Below are 13,300 nucleotides of genomic sequence, written 5' to 3' on the forward strand. Positions count from 1 at the left end.
TGTTTGTTTGCAACGAACCGGTCCCAGTTATCATTCTTGGATTGAATAAAGTGCCCTAATTATGAGATGCGCTGCATTTTATTGGAATTGCTTCCATCAACATTACTGGATGATATTCCTGTTTCAAGCCCAATGAACAGAATCAGAAATTATGTCAAAGTAAAAAAAAAAAGAGGCAACAACAGAATGATTGAACATTTTCCTGCAAATAACTTAAATGATCCTGAAGGCAATTAGCACAAGACAGTGTAATTCGGGATTTTAATAGAACTGGTGAGATAATAAGCTTCCCACGTTTAACATTTATAAATATAAATTAAATACAAAACATAATCTTAAACCTACACAAAATAATGTTCAGGCAAATATCTGGCCACCAGCTATACTAAGGTGCAGCAACGAAGTCAAATGACCTCTAATAATGTCTCATGCCCGGTAATCATTAATCTACACCAGAATAGCAGAAATGTTCTTCTTGACCTCTGTAATTTAGCACATAACAGACTCTAAATGCCATTCAGTAATATTTCAATCAATGCTACTATTACTGTGCACTCCTTACATCCTCATCGTGGTCTGTTATTTCCTCCTCGGCCTCCTGTTCAGGGCTGGCTCTGCAGTTGCTCCATTTGTTGTGGCCTGAAGAACTTTTGGACTCATGTTCATGGGAAGGTATTTGCTGTTCAGATAGTGAAGAAGCCCAGTATATTTCACTTAAGTCCCAGCCAAGAATAGCACAGTTTGTTGGTGATTTAGGTCGGCATTTTAAGGAATCCTATCGGCAAGAAATTGGGATTAAATGTGGTGACTACACACGTAGAGAAATGAGAAACAGAATTTCAATTACAGGTTTCTCGAACATTGATATCACATCACACAGCATGCATGTTTGTATGCCAAAGATTTGAATGTCCACATCGCACATACTGACTTGATATATGCTACCCTTATTATCTAGTCTTCACCCAGTCATTGAAGACAGTTCACTACCAAAACAAGTGACAAAAGAACCCTTAATTGAAAATAAGTGGTTCACAAACCCATACAAATTATTTGAACAATAAATAACCATTTAATTATTGGAAGAGTCCAAATATTACCACAAAATGATCTCCATTAATAGAACAACTTAAGATATGTATGATCAATATTTAGCTTAGAATATTCTTCTTTATTGGAATTAATTTAATAGCTCCTGAAGCAAGTAATCATTGCCTAAATTAGCCTGTCCTTCTGAAAGCCTCAAAAATCATCATAGAATCTCTGCAGTGCAAAAGAGATCATGAGTCATTCTGCATCAACTTTCTGACAAAGTAATTTATCCAGGCTCTCTCCGCCCCCCCACCCCATTGCCACAATCCCACATATTTCCCATGGCTAATCCAACTAACCTATACATCTTTGGACTATGGGAGGAAACTGGAGCACCTGGAGGAAACAATGAAGATACAGGGAGAACGTGCAAACTCCACCCAGTTAGACAAAGCCGAAATTGAACCCGGGTCCCTGGAACCGTGAGGGAGCGCTGCTAACCACTGGGCCACCCTGTAATGTGTAAATGCAATATGTAAACTAGTTAATTACTGTCAGCAAGAAATGCTTGCAGATTGACAAATTAATTGTCCCACATAATCGCTACAGCACAGAGAAGGTCATGTTTGCATCAGCTCTCCACATGAGCAATTCATTTTGTGTTATTCTCCCATCATCTCCCCATAACCCTGCATAATTCTTCCTTTTCAGATAACAGTCTAATATCCTTCTGAAATCTTCGATTGATCCTGCTTCTACCATTCTCCCAGGCAGTCAGCCACTCGCTGCGTGAAAAGGTCTTTCCTCATGTTACTTTTGCTTCTTTTACCAATTACTTTAAATCTCATTCTCCGTCTTTTCACAAGTTGAAATAGTCTCTCCCCGTGTCCTCTGTTCAGACCCCTCATAATTTTGAGAACCTCCATCAAATTTCCTCTCAGCCTTCCCTTCTCAGCAAGTTCTGATCAAAATAAATTATCAAATGAAGAACAAAGAACAACCCAGCACGGGAAACAGGCCCTTCGGCCCAACGAGCCCGCGCCGCCATTTCAACAAAGCATTTTCCTACACCTACCCTGCCCTGTGTGTATGTGAATGGTACCCCTAATGTAGCCAGATTCAGGGGAGAATAGTGTAGGGTCAATTTGGTACACCAATCAGCCTAAGATTATATTTTGTAAATTTTTTAAAAATATTATGTGGCAAAATCAATAAACAATATTTGGAAATTTTCAGCCTAACTGATTATGGTGTGCAAGAAGGATGTTTGGCAGTGTAACATACAGCATTCCACTGAGGCCACTAAAGTGGCTCAACAAGTTAAACTGTGTTTTATTGAATGAAGAAAGGACTTCCACTTCTCCAACATCTTCACAACCTTCCAAAGCTTTTGACAGCTAATGACATACTTATTGAAGTAGTCACTGTTGTGGAAACAGGGCCAGCCAATTTGTGCATAGCTAGCTCCCACAAACAGCAGTTAAATAAATAACAACATCATTTGATTTAGCAATGCTACTCGAGGGACGAATATTGGCCAAGAAAACAGGGGAAAACTCTTCTGCTCTTCGAAACAGTACCCAAGAAGACAGTTTAATATCTCATCTGGCAAAGAGTACCTTCAGCATTGCAGCACTCCTTCAGTACTTCAGCAGAGTGCCAGCTTATATTATGGGTGGGATTTTACAGCATCACTTATTCCAAACTGTAAAATCCAGCCCAAGATCAACAGACTTTTCCATGTTCCGTCCCTCACCTGCTCCAATTCCCATAGCAGGAGTGAGCGTAAAATTCCAGTCTCCGTAGTTGTGAACAGGTGATAGCGAATACATTGGGTCCCATAACAAGTTGAGAAATTCAGCTCTGATTTCTGGTTCAAATTCTGGTGAATGTATCCTGATCAACTGGGCCAGTGGGCTGACGAATAGCAGATGGAGTTTAATTTAAATAAATGCAAGGTGACGCATTTTGGTAGATTGAACCAGGGCAGGACTTACTCAATTAATGGTAGGGCGTTGAGGCGAGTTACAGAACAAAGAGATCTAGGGGTACATGTTCATAGCTCCTTGAAAGTAGAGTCACAGGTGGATAGACTGGTGAGGAAGGCATTCAGCATGCTTGGTTTCATTGGTCAGAACATTGAATATAGGAGTTGGGATGTCTTGTTGATGCTGTACTTTGGGATACTGTGTACAGTTCCGGTCACCCTATTGTAGAAAAGATACTACTAAATTAGAAAGAGTCCAGAAACGATTTACTCAGATGCTACCGGGACATGATGGCTCGAGTTATAAGGAGAGGCTGGGTAGACTGGGACTTTTTCCTCTGGAGTGTAGGAGGCTTAGGGGTGATCGTAAAGAGGCCTATAACATAATGAGAGGCACAGATCAGTTAGATAATAAATATCTTTTCCCAAAAGGTACGGCACAGTGGCTCAGCGGTTAGCACTGCTGCTTCACAGCTCCAGGGACCTGGGTTCCATTCCCGATTCAGGTCACTGTCTGTGTGGAGTTTGCACATTCTCCTTGTGTCTGCGTGGGTTTCCTCTGGGTGCTCAGATTTCCTCCCATAGTCCAAAGAGATGCGGGTTAGGTTGATTGGCCATGCTAAAATTGCTCCTTTGTGTCCTAAGATGCGTAGGTTCGAGGGATTAGCAGGTAAAATATGTAGGGATATGGGGGTAGGGTCTGAGTGGGATTGTGGTCAGTGCAGACTCAATGGGCTGAATGGCCTCTTTCTACACTGTAAGGTTCTATGAAAGGAAGAGGAGTCTAAAACTAGGTTTAAGGTGAGAGGGGAGAGATACAAAAGTGTCCAGAGGGGCAATTATTTCACACAGACGGTGGTGAGTGTCTGAAACAAGCTGCCAGAGGTAGTACTACAGGCAGGTGCAATTTTGTCTTTTAAAAAGCAATTAGACAGTTACGTGGGAAAGGTGGGTATAGAGGGATATGGGCCAAATGCGAGCAATTGGGATTAGCTTAAGGGTTTAAAAAAAGGGCGGCATGGACAAGTTAGGCTGAAGGGCCTGTTTGCATGCTGTAAACCTCTGACTCTATCCAGTAATCTTTGAAAAGACTGCTCATGATCATTATCATGTGGTCTTTTACTAATGCACAAATCACAATTTGGAAAATCCAGATATTTCCCTTTATCAGATCAGCCTCACTGCAACTTAAAAATAATGACCAACTAAAACCAAGTACAGTTGCATATAATGAGATAGACTCTTGGGAAGCAAGGGGGCAATAGGTTATCGGGGGTACGCATGATGCAGTTTTAGTTTGCAATTAGATCAATCATAATCCTATTAAATGGTGCAACAGGTTCAAGGGGCTGAATGGCCTATTGTTCCTTGTTTGTATGTAATTCATATTAGTGAATCTGGAAAGTTTTCAGGGTTAGATTCCAGTTTGTTTTTAAACACGCTGCGAATACTTACCTGTGCAATTACATCATTGATTGGGGGGAGGGGTGGGGGCAGGGGCAGAAATTGGTGTATGCAGCAGCCAGACTAAAGATGGCGCTGTGGACAGTTGAGTTTTAACACTGAACACTTAATTAAAGTTTCTTTCTGGTCGGCTTGTTGGGATCAAGCTGTAACATTAACATCTTCACATTTAAAAGTCCAAAGATTCAGGTCACCGACGAGTTGCAAGGACCATTTGTTTTTTTCTCCATAAGCAGCCTAAGTTTTTCAAAGCTCCAATCTTCACAAAGCAGCTCAACAACATCTACATTCACTTGTTCCCCGTCCTGTTGGATGCAAACCATCAAATGCAGGAATTTGCGTCATCAATACATTGATATCTGGTGCACTCTAGTTCGCCCCTTCCTCTCATGGGATGAAGGCACTGCTGGCATGACAGCCATATATATTACCTACCCATAACTGACTTTGAGAATACATTTTGGATTTGAGAGAGTGAAAGCACCTAAAGCTCTGAGGAGAAAGTGTGGAAGTATTGCTTTATAAATTAAGCTTGCAGAAGAAATTGCCAACAACAGATTACAATAGCCACAGGAAGGCAAACTCATGACTGGTGATTTAGCGTTTTAATCCTTGTCTCCAAGAAGTCTGCAGAAGAAATTTTTATACTTCCCTTTAACACTCCATCTTTTAGAGGGAGAAAGGAATGAGGAGCATGAGATCCCCGTAAATACTGCTCAACATTCCCCCAGGATAGCCCGTGCCGACTGACACATCCCCTGGGAACAACTGAACTTTCAAATTTACATGTACGTGATCCTTCTGATGTCACCAACTTGCATGGCCAACAGCAGGTAATAGATAGAGCTAAGCAATTCCACAGCAACTCATCAGATTAAGCCCTGCAGTCCTGCCACATCCAGTCGTGAATATTGGTGGGCAGTTAAACAACTCACTGGAGGGGGAGGCTCCACAATGATGGAGGAGTTCAACACATCAGTTCAAAAGATAAGGCTGAAGCATTTGCAACAATCTTCAACCAGAAGTGTTGAGTGAATGATCCATCTCGGCCTCCTTTGGAGATCCCCAGCGTCAGCCAATTATGTCAGTCTTCAGCCAGTTTGATTCACTCCACATGATATCAATAAATGCCTGAAGGTAGTGGATGCTACAAAGACCATCGGCCTTGACAATATTCCACCAATAGCACTGAAGACTTGTGCTCTATTATTTGCCACTTCCCAGCCAAGCTGGGCATCTGCCCGACAAAGTGGAAAATTGCCCAAGAATGTCTTGCACACCAAGAACAGGAGAAATAAAACCAACCCAATTACCGCATCTTCAGTCTACTCTTGATCATCATTAAAATGATGGATAGGGTCTTAATAGCACTTGCAAATGGCACACTCTCAGCAATAACCTGCTCATGGACACACATTTTGAGTTCTGCCAGAGTCACTCAGCTCCTGACCTCATTACAGCACTGGCTCAAATATGGATAAAAGAGCTGAACTCCAGAGATGAGGCGAGAGCGACAGCCCTTGGCATCAAGGCAGTTTTTGGCCGTGCATGGTATCAAGGAGCTCTAACAAAACTGGAATCAATGGAAATCGGGGGGAAAACCTTCCACTTGTTGGAGTTATACCTGATACAAAGGAAGATGCTTGTGATGATTGAAGATCAATCATTTCAGTTCCAGGACATCACTTGAGGATAGTGTCCAAGCCTCAACCATCTTCAACTGCTTCATCAATGACCTTCCTTCCATCATAAGATCTGACTGCACAACATTCAGTACCAGTCACGACTTGTCAGATGCTGAAGCAGCCCATCTCCAAATTCACAAGACCTGGACAATATCCAGGCTTGGGCTGGCAAATGCCCGGTAGCATTTTCCCACACAAGTGGCAAGCAACGACCATCTCCAATAAGAGAGGATCTAACCCCTTGATCCCTTAATATTCAAACATCACTGAATCCCCCACTGTCAACATCCTGGAGAGTTACTATTGACCGGAAACTGAACTGGACTAGCCCATAAGTATTACGGCTACAAGGTCAGGTTAGAGACAAGAAATTCTGTGGGGGAGTAACTCATCTCCTGACTCCCCAAAGCCTGTCCACCATCTACAAATAGAATACTCTCCACTTGCCTGGATGGTTGCAGCTCTATCAACATTCAAGAAGATTGACACTGTCCAGGACAAAGCACCTCACTTGATTGCTACCCTTTCCACATTCAGTCCCTCCACCACTGATGAACAGTGCCAACCGTGTATACACCTGCAAGATGCATTGAAAGAACTCACCAAAATTTCCATGGGCAGCACCTTCCAAACCCATGAAAACTACCATCGAGAAGGATAACATCAGCAGATACCTGGGAAGACCATCACCTTGCTGTTCGTCTCCAAACCATCACCAACCTGACTTGGAAATACATCGCCATTCCGTCATTGTCGTTGCTCAAAATCCTGGAGCTTCCTAATAGTACTATGGGTGTACCTGCACCTTAGGAATTGCAGCAGTTCAAGAATGCAGCGCACCAGCATCTTCTGAGGGGCAATCAGGGATGGGCAATAAATGCTGGCATGGCCAGAGATACCTACATCCTGTAAAATTAATATTTTTAACATCACCATGTTATGTGTAGGCAGGCCTAAAATTGCACACAAGCTGAAGTCTGTGCTTCTGTAGAGCAATATTGGCAGGCTGGAGTGACGTCACCAGATTTCTGCACATGTACAGGCCGTCATCTTGCATTGGCAAGAGACAGTGAGAGAAGTAAAATATTCTACCTAGAATCACTGTTCTAAAATGCGAAGTAACCATCAAGAAAGAATAGTTACCTTTGATATTCAACAAAATAAAACAAAGATGTTAGCATAGTTCCGACATGCAGACGGAAAAAAAATCATGAAGTTGCTGATAAATTGTGAAACTTTACCTTTGAATATAAATCAAAGCTCAGAAGTTTCCTTACACACTCAGTACATATATCCTCCCACCACTTGCGCTCACACATACTGGCAAATTGCAAACATCATTGACAAGACTGGCATTTGTTGCCTGTCCTTAACTGCCCTCGAACTGAGTGGCTTGTTGGACCATTTAAGAGTCAACCACATTGCTCTGGATCTGGAGTCACACGTAGGCCAAACAAAATAAAACGCCAGCAAAAGGACATTAGTGGAATCAGATTATATTTTTGTGGTTACCACGATTGAGACAGGCTCTAGATTCCGGATTTATTAATTAAATTTAAACGTCATCAGCTGCCGCAACGGGATTTGAACCAGTGGCCTCAAAAAAAAAATCAGCATGGGCCACTGCATTATTAGCCCTTTGACATTATCACTACACCAACATCTGCCTGAGCATGGGGCACTCCCCCACTGCTCTGCACAAAAAAGTGAAGGAATGAAGTGATATGCTGAAGCCCCTGTTAAAGTTCACCTTACTTCCATCCATTCTCTCCTCCCTGAAAACCTGAAGCTCTGTTTGAATAAAAAATATTCAATATTCTATCTACACCAAGTTCATCTTCACCATTTCCCTACAATTGTGCATACACAAGAGTTGACTTTTATCCATGCTCACAGGTCCCTCAGGAACTAAACCCTCTTGGTTCTTCAAGAGCTGCTGCTCCCTCTATTTTCTTGATCTTTTGGCCTTTAACTTTTCCTTCCCATTTAGTGACGGGCAATAAATACTGGCTTAGCCAGTGAAGCCACATTCCTTGAATAAATTTTAAATAAGCAACTGTACACCATCACTTAGTAAAAAGTCTGACAACACCAGGTTTTAGTCCAACCTATTTATTTGATAATATTCTCACTAGCTTTCGAGGGGACAGCCTCTTCGTCAGGTGAATGGAGAGTTCTGGCCTCAGACAGAGCATATAAAGCACAGACAGTTTAGAGATTACTGATTAAAATGCGAATCCTTACACCTAACCTGCTGTTCAAGACCTGAAGTGGCTGACAATGTGAGTGGTAGGAGCACTGATCACAGTTTAAAGAGATGTGTATTGTCTCCAGACAGTACAGTAAGTGAGGTTTTGCAAACCCAGGCAAGTCACGGGGGTTACAGATAGTGCAACATGAACCCAAGATCAGGGATCTTGGGTTCATGTCGCACTATCTGTAACCCCCGTGACTTGCCTGGGTTTGCAAAACCTCACTTACTGTACTGTCTGGAGACAATACACATCTCTTTAAACTGTGATCAGTGCTCCTACCACTCACATTGTCAGCCACTTCAGGTCTTGAACAGCAGGTTAGGTGTAAGGATTCGCATTTTAATCAGTAATCTCTAAACTGTCTGTGCTTTATATGCTCTGTCTGAGGCCAGAACTCTCCATTCACCTGACGAAGAGGCTGTCCCCTCGAAAGCTAGTGAGAATATTATCAAATAAATAGGTTGGACTAAAACCTGGTGTTGTCAGACTTTTTACTGTGTTTACGCCAGTCCAACGCCGGCATACCCACATCATCACCATCACTTAGCCAGGAAGACAGAAAGAATTTGAATATTATGAAAAAGATCTGAAGGTGGGCTATGTCTGCATTCTGTGCAGTGACTTCTCTTCACAATGAAGATGAAATAATCACCATGTTTTATCTCGGGACCTCACTGAGAACTAGAAAGTCGTGCTTTTCAATAGTGCTCAATAGCATCCAATGACCTGGAGCAGATCAAATTTCACAAAAACAAACATTAGCTCTAAAGCCTTCCACCTTACCCTCTGTTAGAAACATAGAACAGTACAGCACAGTACAGGCCCTTTGGCCCTTGATGTTGTGCTGAGCAATGTCCAAACCCAAGATCAGACTATCCCATGCCCTATCATTCTGGTGTGCTCCATGTGCCTATACAATAACCGCTTGAAAGTTCCTAAAGTGTCTGACTCCACTATCACAGCAGGCACACCCCAACCACTCTCTGAGTAAAGAATCTACCTCAGACATCCTTTCTATATCTCCTACCATGAACCTTAAAGTTATGCCCCTTAGTAGCAGCTATATCTACCTGAGAAAATAGTCTCCGCACGTCCACTCTATCTATCCCACTCACCATCTTATAAACCTCTATTAAGTCGCCTCATCATCCTCTGCTCTAAAGAGAAAAGCCTCACCTCCTTCAACCTTTCCTCATAAGACCTACCCTCCAAACCAGGCAGCATCCTGGTAAATCTCCTCTCCAACGCTTCCACATCCTTCTTATAGTGAGTTAACCAGAACTGCACACAATATTCCAAATGTGGTCTCACCAAGGTCCTGTATAGTTGCAGCATAACCCCATGGGCTCTTAAACTCAAACCCCCTGTTAATAAACGCTAGCACACTATAAAGCCTTCTTCACAGCTCTATCCACTTGAGTGGCAGAGATCTGTGGATATGAACCCCAAGATCTCTCTACCCCTCCACATTCCTCAGAACCTTGCCGTTGACCCTGTAATCCGCATTCAAGTTTGTCCTACCAAAATGAATCACTTCGCACTTATCAGGGTTAAACTCCATCTGCCACTTTTTTGCCCAGCTCTGCATCCTATCAATGTCTCTTTGCAGCCCACAAGAGCCCTCCACCTCATTCACTACTCCACCAATCTTGGTGTCATCAGCAAATTTACTAACCCGCCCTTCAGCCCCCTCTTCCAAGTCATTGATAAAAATCACAAATAGCAGAGGAGCCAGCACTGATCCCTGTGGTACACCGCTGGTAACTGACCTCCAGTCTGAAAATTTTCCCTCCACCCCCACTCGCTGGCTATGAGATAGCCAGTTACTTATCCAATCAGCCAAATTTCCTTCTATCCCACACCCCCTTACTTTCTTCATGAGCATATTATGGGGAACCTTACCAAACGCCTTACTAAAATCCACATATACGACATCAACTGCTCTACCTTCGTCCGCACACTTAGTTACCTCCTCAAAGAATTCAATCACATTTGTGAGGCAGGACTTACCCCTCACGAAACTGTGCTGACTATCCCTGATTAAACTGCATCTTTCCAAAGGTCATACCATCCTATCTCTCAGGACCCTTTCCATTAACGTACCGATCACCAAAGATTAACTGGCCTATAATTACCAGGGTCATTCCTATTTCCTTCCTTAAAGAGAGGAACAATGTTCACCACTCTCCAGTCCTCTGGCACAATCCCCAAAGGACCCAAAGATCAAAGCTAAAAGCTCCACAATCTCATCCCTTGCCTCCCAAAGTATCCCAACATGTATCCCATCTGGCCCAGGGGACTTATCGACCCTCAGGTTTTTCAAAATTGCTAATACGTCTTCCCTCAGAACACCTACCTCCTCTGTCCTATCAGCCTGTATCTCACACACATCCTCAAAAACATGGCCCCTCTCCTTCGGATGTAGTTTAAAACCTCCCTCTTAGAACAACCTTTTGCTCACCTCTGACTCAGTGCCAATTTTTTTTTGATAACTTTCCTGCGAAGCATCTCAGGATGTTTTCCTACTTTATAATACTTTATCATAAACCAGATACTTTGTTATAAACAACAATAGTAAATGCAGAAACACAACTCAACTTTACAATGTAAACAGCAACAATTAAGATTCACCTTTGAGCAATCCTTATTTATCAGAGTGCTCCAACAAAATATATTCCTAATGGTTACAACTTGGATGGCGAGTTTCCACTACACAGTTATGGTGGATGACCTCAAAGCAACACTGGGTGTTATGGACACTGGCGGAGTTGGAGGGCAAAAAATAGTCCTGTTGTAGTTCTGAGACAGCAGCAGACGCCTCTCCCATGGAGAGGAGGCTGCTGTCCCTTGGCAGTGCCTCAGCATAACAACAAAGCACAAGAGTGACTGGACCCTCTGGGCGAAGCCATCAACACTCTCAATAGTCAATGTGGTGACTGAGGCTCCATCACAGAGGCTGTTCATTGTGGTGTTGAAAAAGCTGACTACTTTCGCCATGTTGGACAAAATGGTCTCCAGTCCTGGCACCTCAACCTGGGCTGATCTCCATCCTGCTCTCAAGCCATCGTGCATGCTGGCAGGCTGCCAGTGCACCTGGTCATTCTTGGTGTATGCCCATTGGCTTCTTTTGCATCCTGGTCTGGCAATGGAATCCTCTGCAGCAAAGCTAGTAGGCGATCTAACAAGCTGACACCTGCGGCATTTTAAGTCCCTACTGGAGTTCCAACAATTAATCATGTGAAGGTGCCTCTTCTAGCCAGCCCTCTGTGACACCTTGGTGTAGATTAAGGTGAGCTTAAGCGATACTGGATCTTCAATTAGTGACAGAATGGCACGCATATTTTCAACATCCAAAATGGAAGACAGAGACAAAGTTAATCTTTCGGGTGATGGGACAGCGATGAGAGAAGCAAGTGGTGATACCAGCTGCAATATATCACGCAGTGTATGTACAATGAGATAGAAACAGTAAGGGGAGAAGATGATATTCATTATTTCTAAGAAAAAAATATGGTGAAGCCAGTCCAAAATAACAACTGGCTAGCAATTAGACTTTAACTAGTTGTGTTCATATTTTCCCTTTGGCTTGGAAACCATTGAGTGATGGAATGCTACAGGTTCCTATTTGAGGGTGCTGCTATTTCCATTACTTGTAATAGTGCTTCCTATAAAATTGTAAGGTTTTCTGATGACACAAGATACTTGACAGGCATAAGAGGCAAACCATTTGACCGTTGCAAAAACTAATTGCCATGCACCAGAAAAAGAAACTTGGGCACAACGAAGGAAACACAGTAAAAAGTCTGACAACACCTGGTTTTAGTCCAACCGATTTATTTGATAGTAAACGCGTTTACTATCAAATAAATCGGTTGGACTAAAACCTGGTGTTGTCAGACGTTTTACTGTGTTTACCCCAGTCCAACGCCGGCACATCCACATCATCACAACGAAGGAACCAGCGAAGTCAAAAAACGTCTGGCGGCAATTAATCGTGCAACAGTTTCCAGTACAGCAAAACAATGAAATTAGATGAATTAGTTACTTGGCGGCACTTCAATCCATTTAAGTGCAAGAACAAATTATTCTCACCTTGCACAAGTCAAAAGGGAAACCATATCTGGAACGTGCAAGTTCAGATACCTTGTGGTAAAATGACATAGGTGCACAAGAGGGAGAGAGAAAAACAACGATAGCCTGCATTCAAAGAGCACCTTTTAACATAGTAAAAGATGTCCCAAGGCACGTAACAAGAGTATTATCAAACAAAATTTGACATTGAACCACATCATTAGTGCATGGGTTCTGATGACAGCTGAAACATTTGACAGCTGTTTCTTCACAGATGTTGCCAAACCCAGCTGGCTATTTCCAGCCCTTTTTGTTTTTATTTCAGATTTCCAACACCTGCAATACTTTGTTTTAAGTTTGTAGCTTAGTTAAAGAAGTAGGTTTGAAGGAGCAGATTTACACAATGAAAGAGAGGTGGACAGGTTTAAAGTGGCCCAGGTTTTGATATTCAAAAAGTCTCTCATAAGAATGGAGCAATTAAAATGAGGGTTGCTCAAGAGGCCAGAATTTAGAGGACTGCTGGCATCTCACAGATTGTGGGAGGTGACAGAATTAGGGAGGCGCAAGTCCATGGGGGGCTTGGAAAACCAAGCTGAGAATTTTTTTTGTACCAAGGCATTGCCTAACTGATAACTAATGTAGGTCAGCGAGTACAGAAATAATGAATGAACGGAACCTGGGTGAGAGCAAGAGAATGGACAGCAGATAATCCTCAAACTGACAGAAAGAGAAACACAGGGCTCTGATCTCTGGAGAAAATCTCAGTAGACAGCCAGCATGCATGCTTTCAATATTGAGAAGATTGG

General features: G+C 42.7%; 1 protein-coding gene across 1 annotated transcript in view; it reads right to left on the minus strand.

Moving 5' to 3' along the window:
- Window positions 1–13,300, minus strand: part of lrrc1 (leucine rich repeat containing 1) — a 402,129-nt gene that overhangs the window by 180,539 nt on the left and 208,290 nt on the right. The window contains exon 16 of the mRNA XM_080192020.1: window positions 563–775. Within this exon, the coding sequence (XP_080048146.1) occupies window positions 563–775 (213 nt within the window). The remainder of the gene's footprint in view (window positions 1–562; window positions 776–13,300) is intronic.

Source organism: Carcharhinus amblyrhynchos, chromosome 7 (genome assembly GCF_965287045.1).
Source record: "Carcharhinus amblyrhynchos chromosome 7, sCarAmb.v2.hapA, whole genome shotgun sequence".
Lineage (NCBI taxonomy): Eukaryota > Metazoa > Chordata > Chondrichthyes > Carcharhiniformes > Carcharhinidae > Carcharhinus > Carcharhinus amblyrhynchos.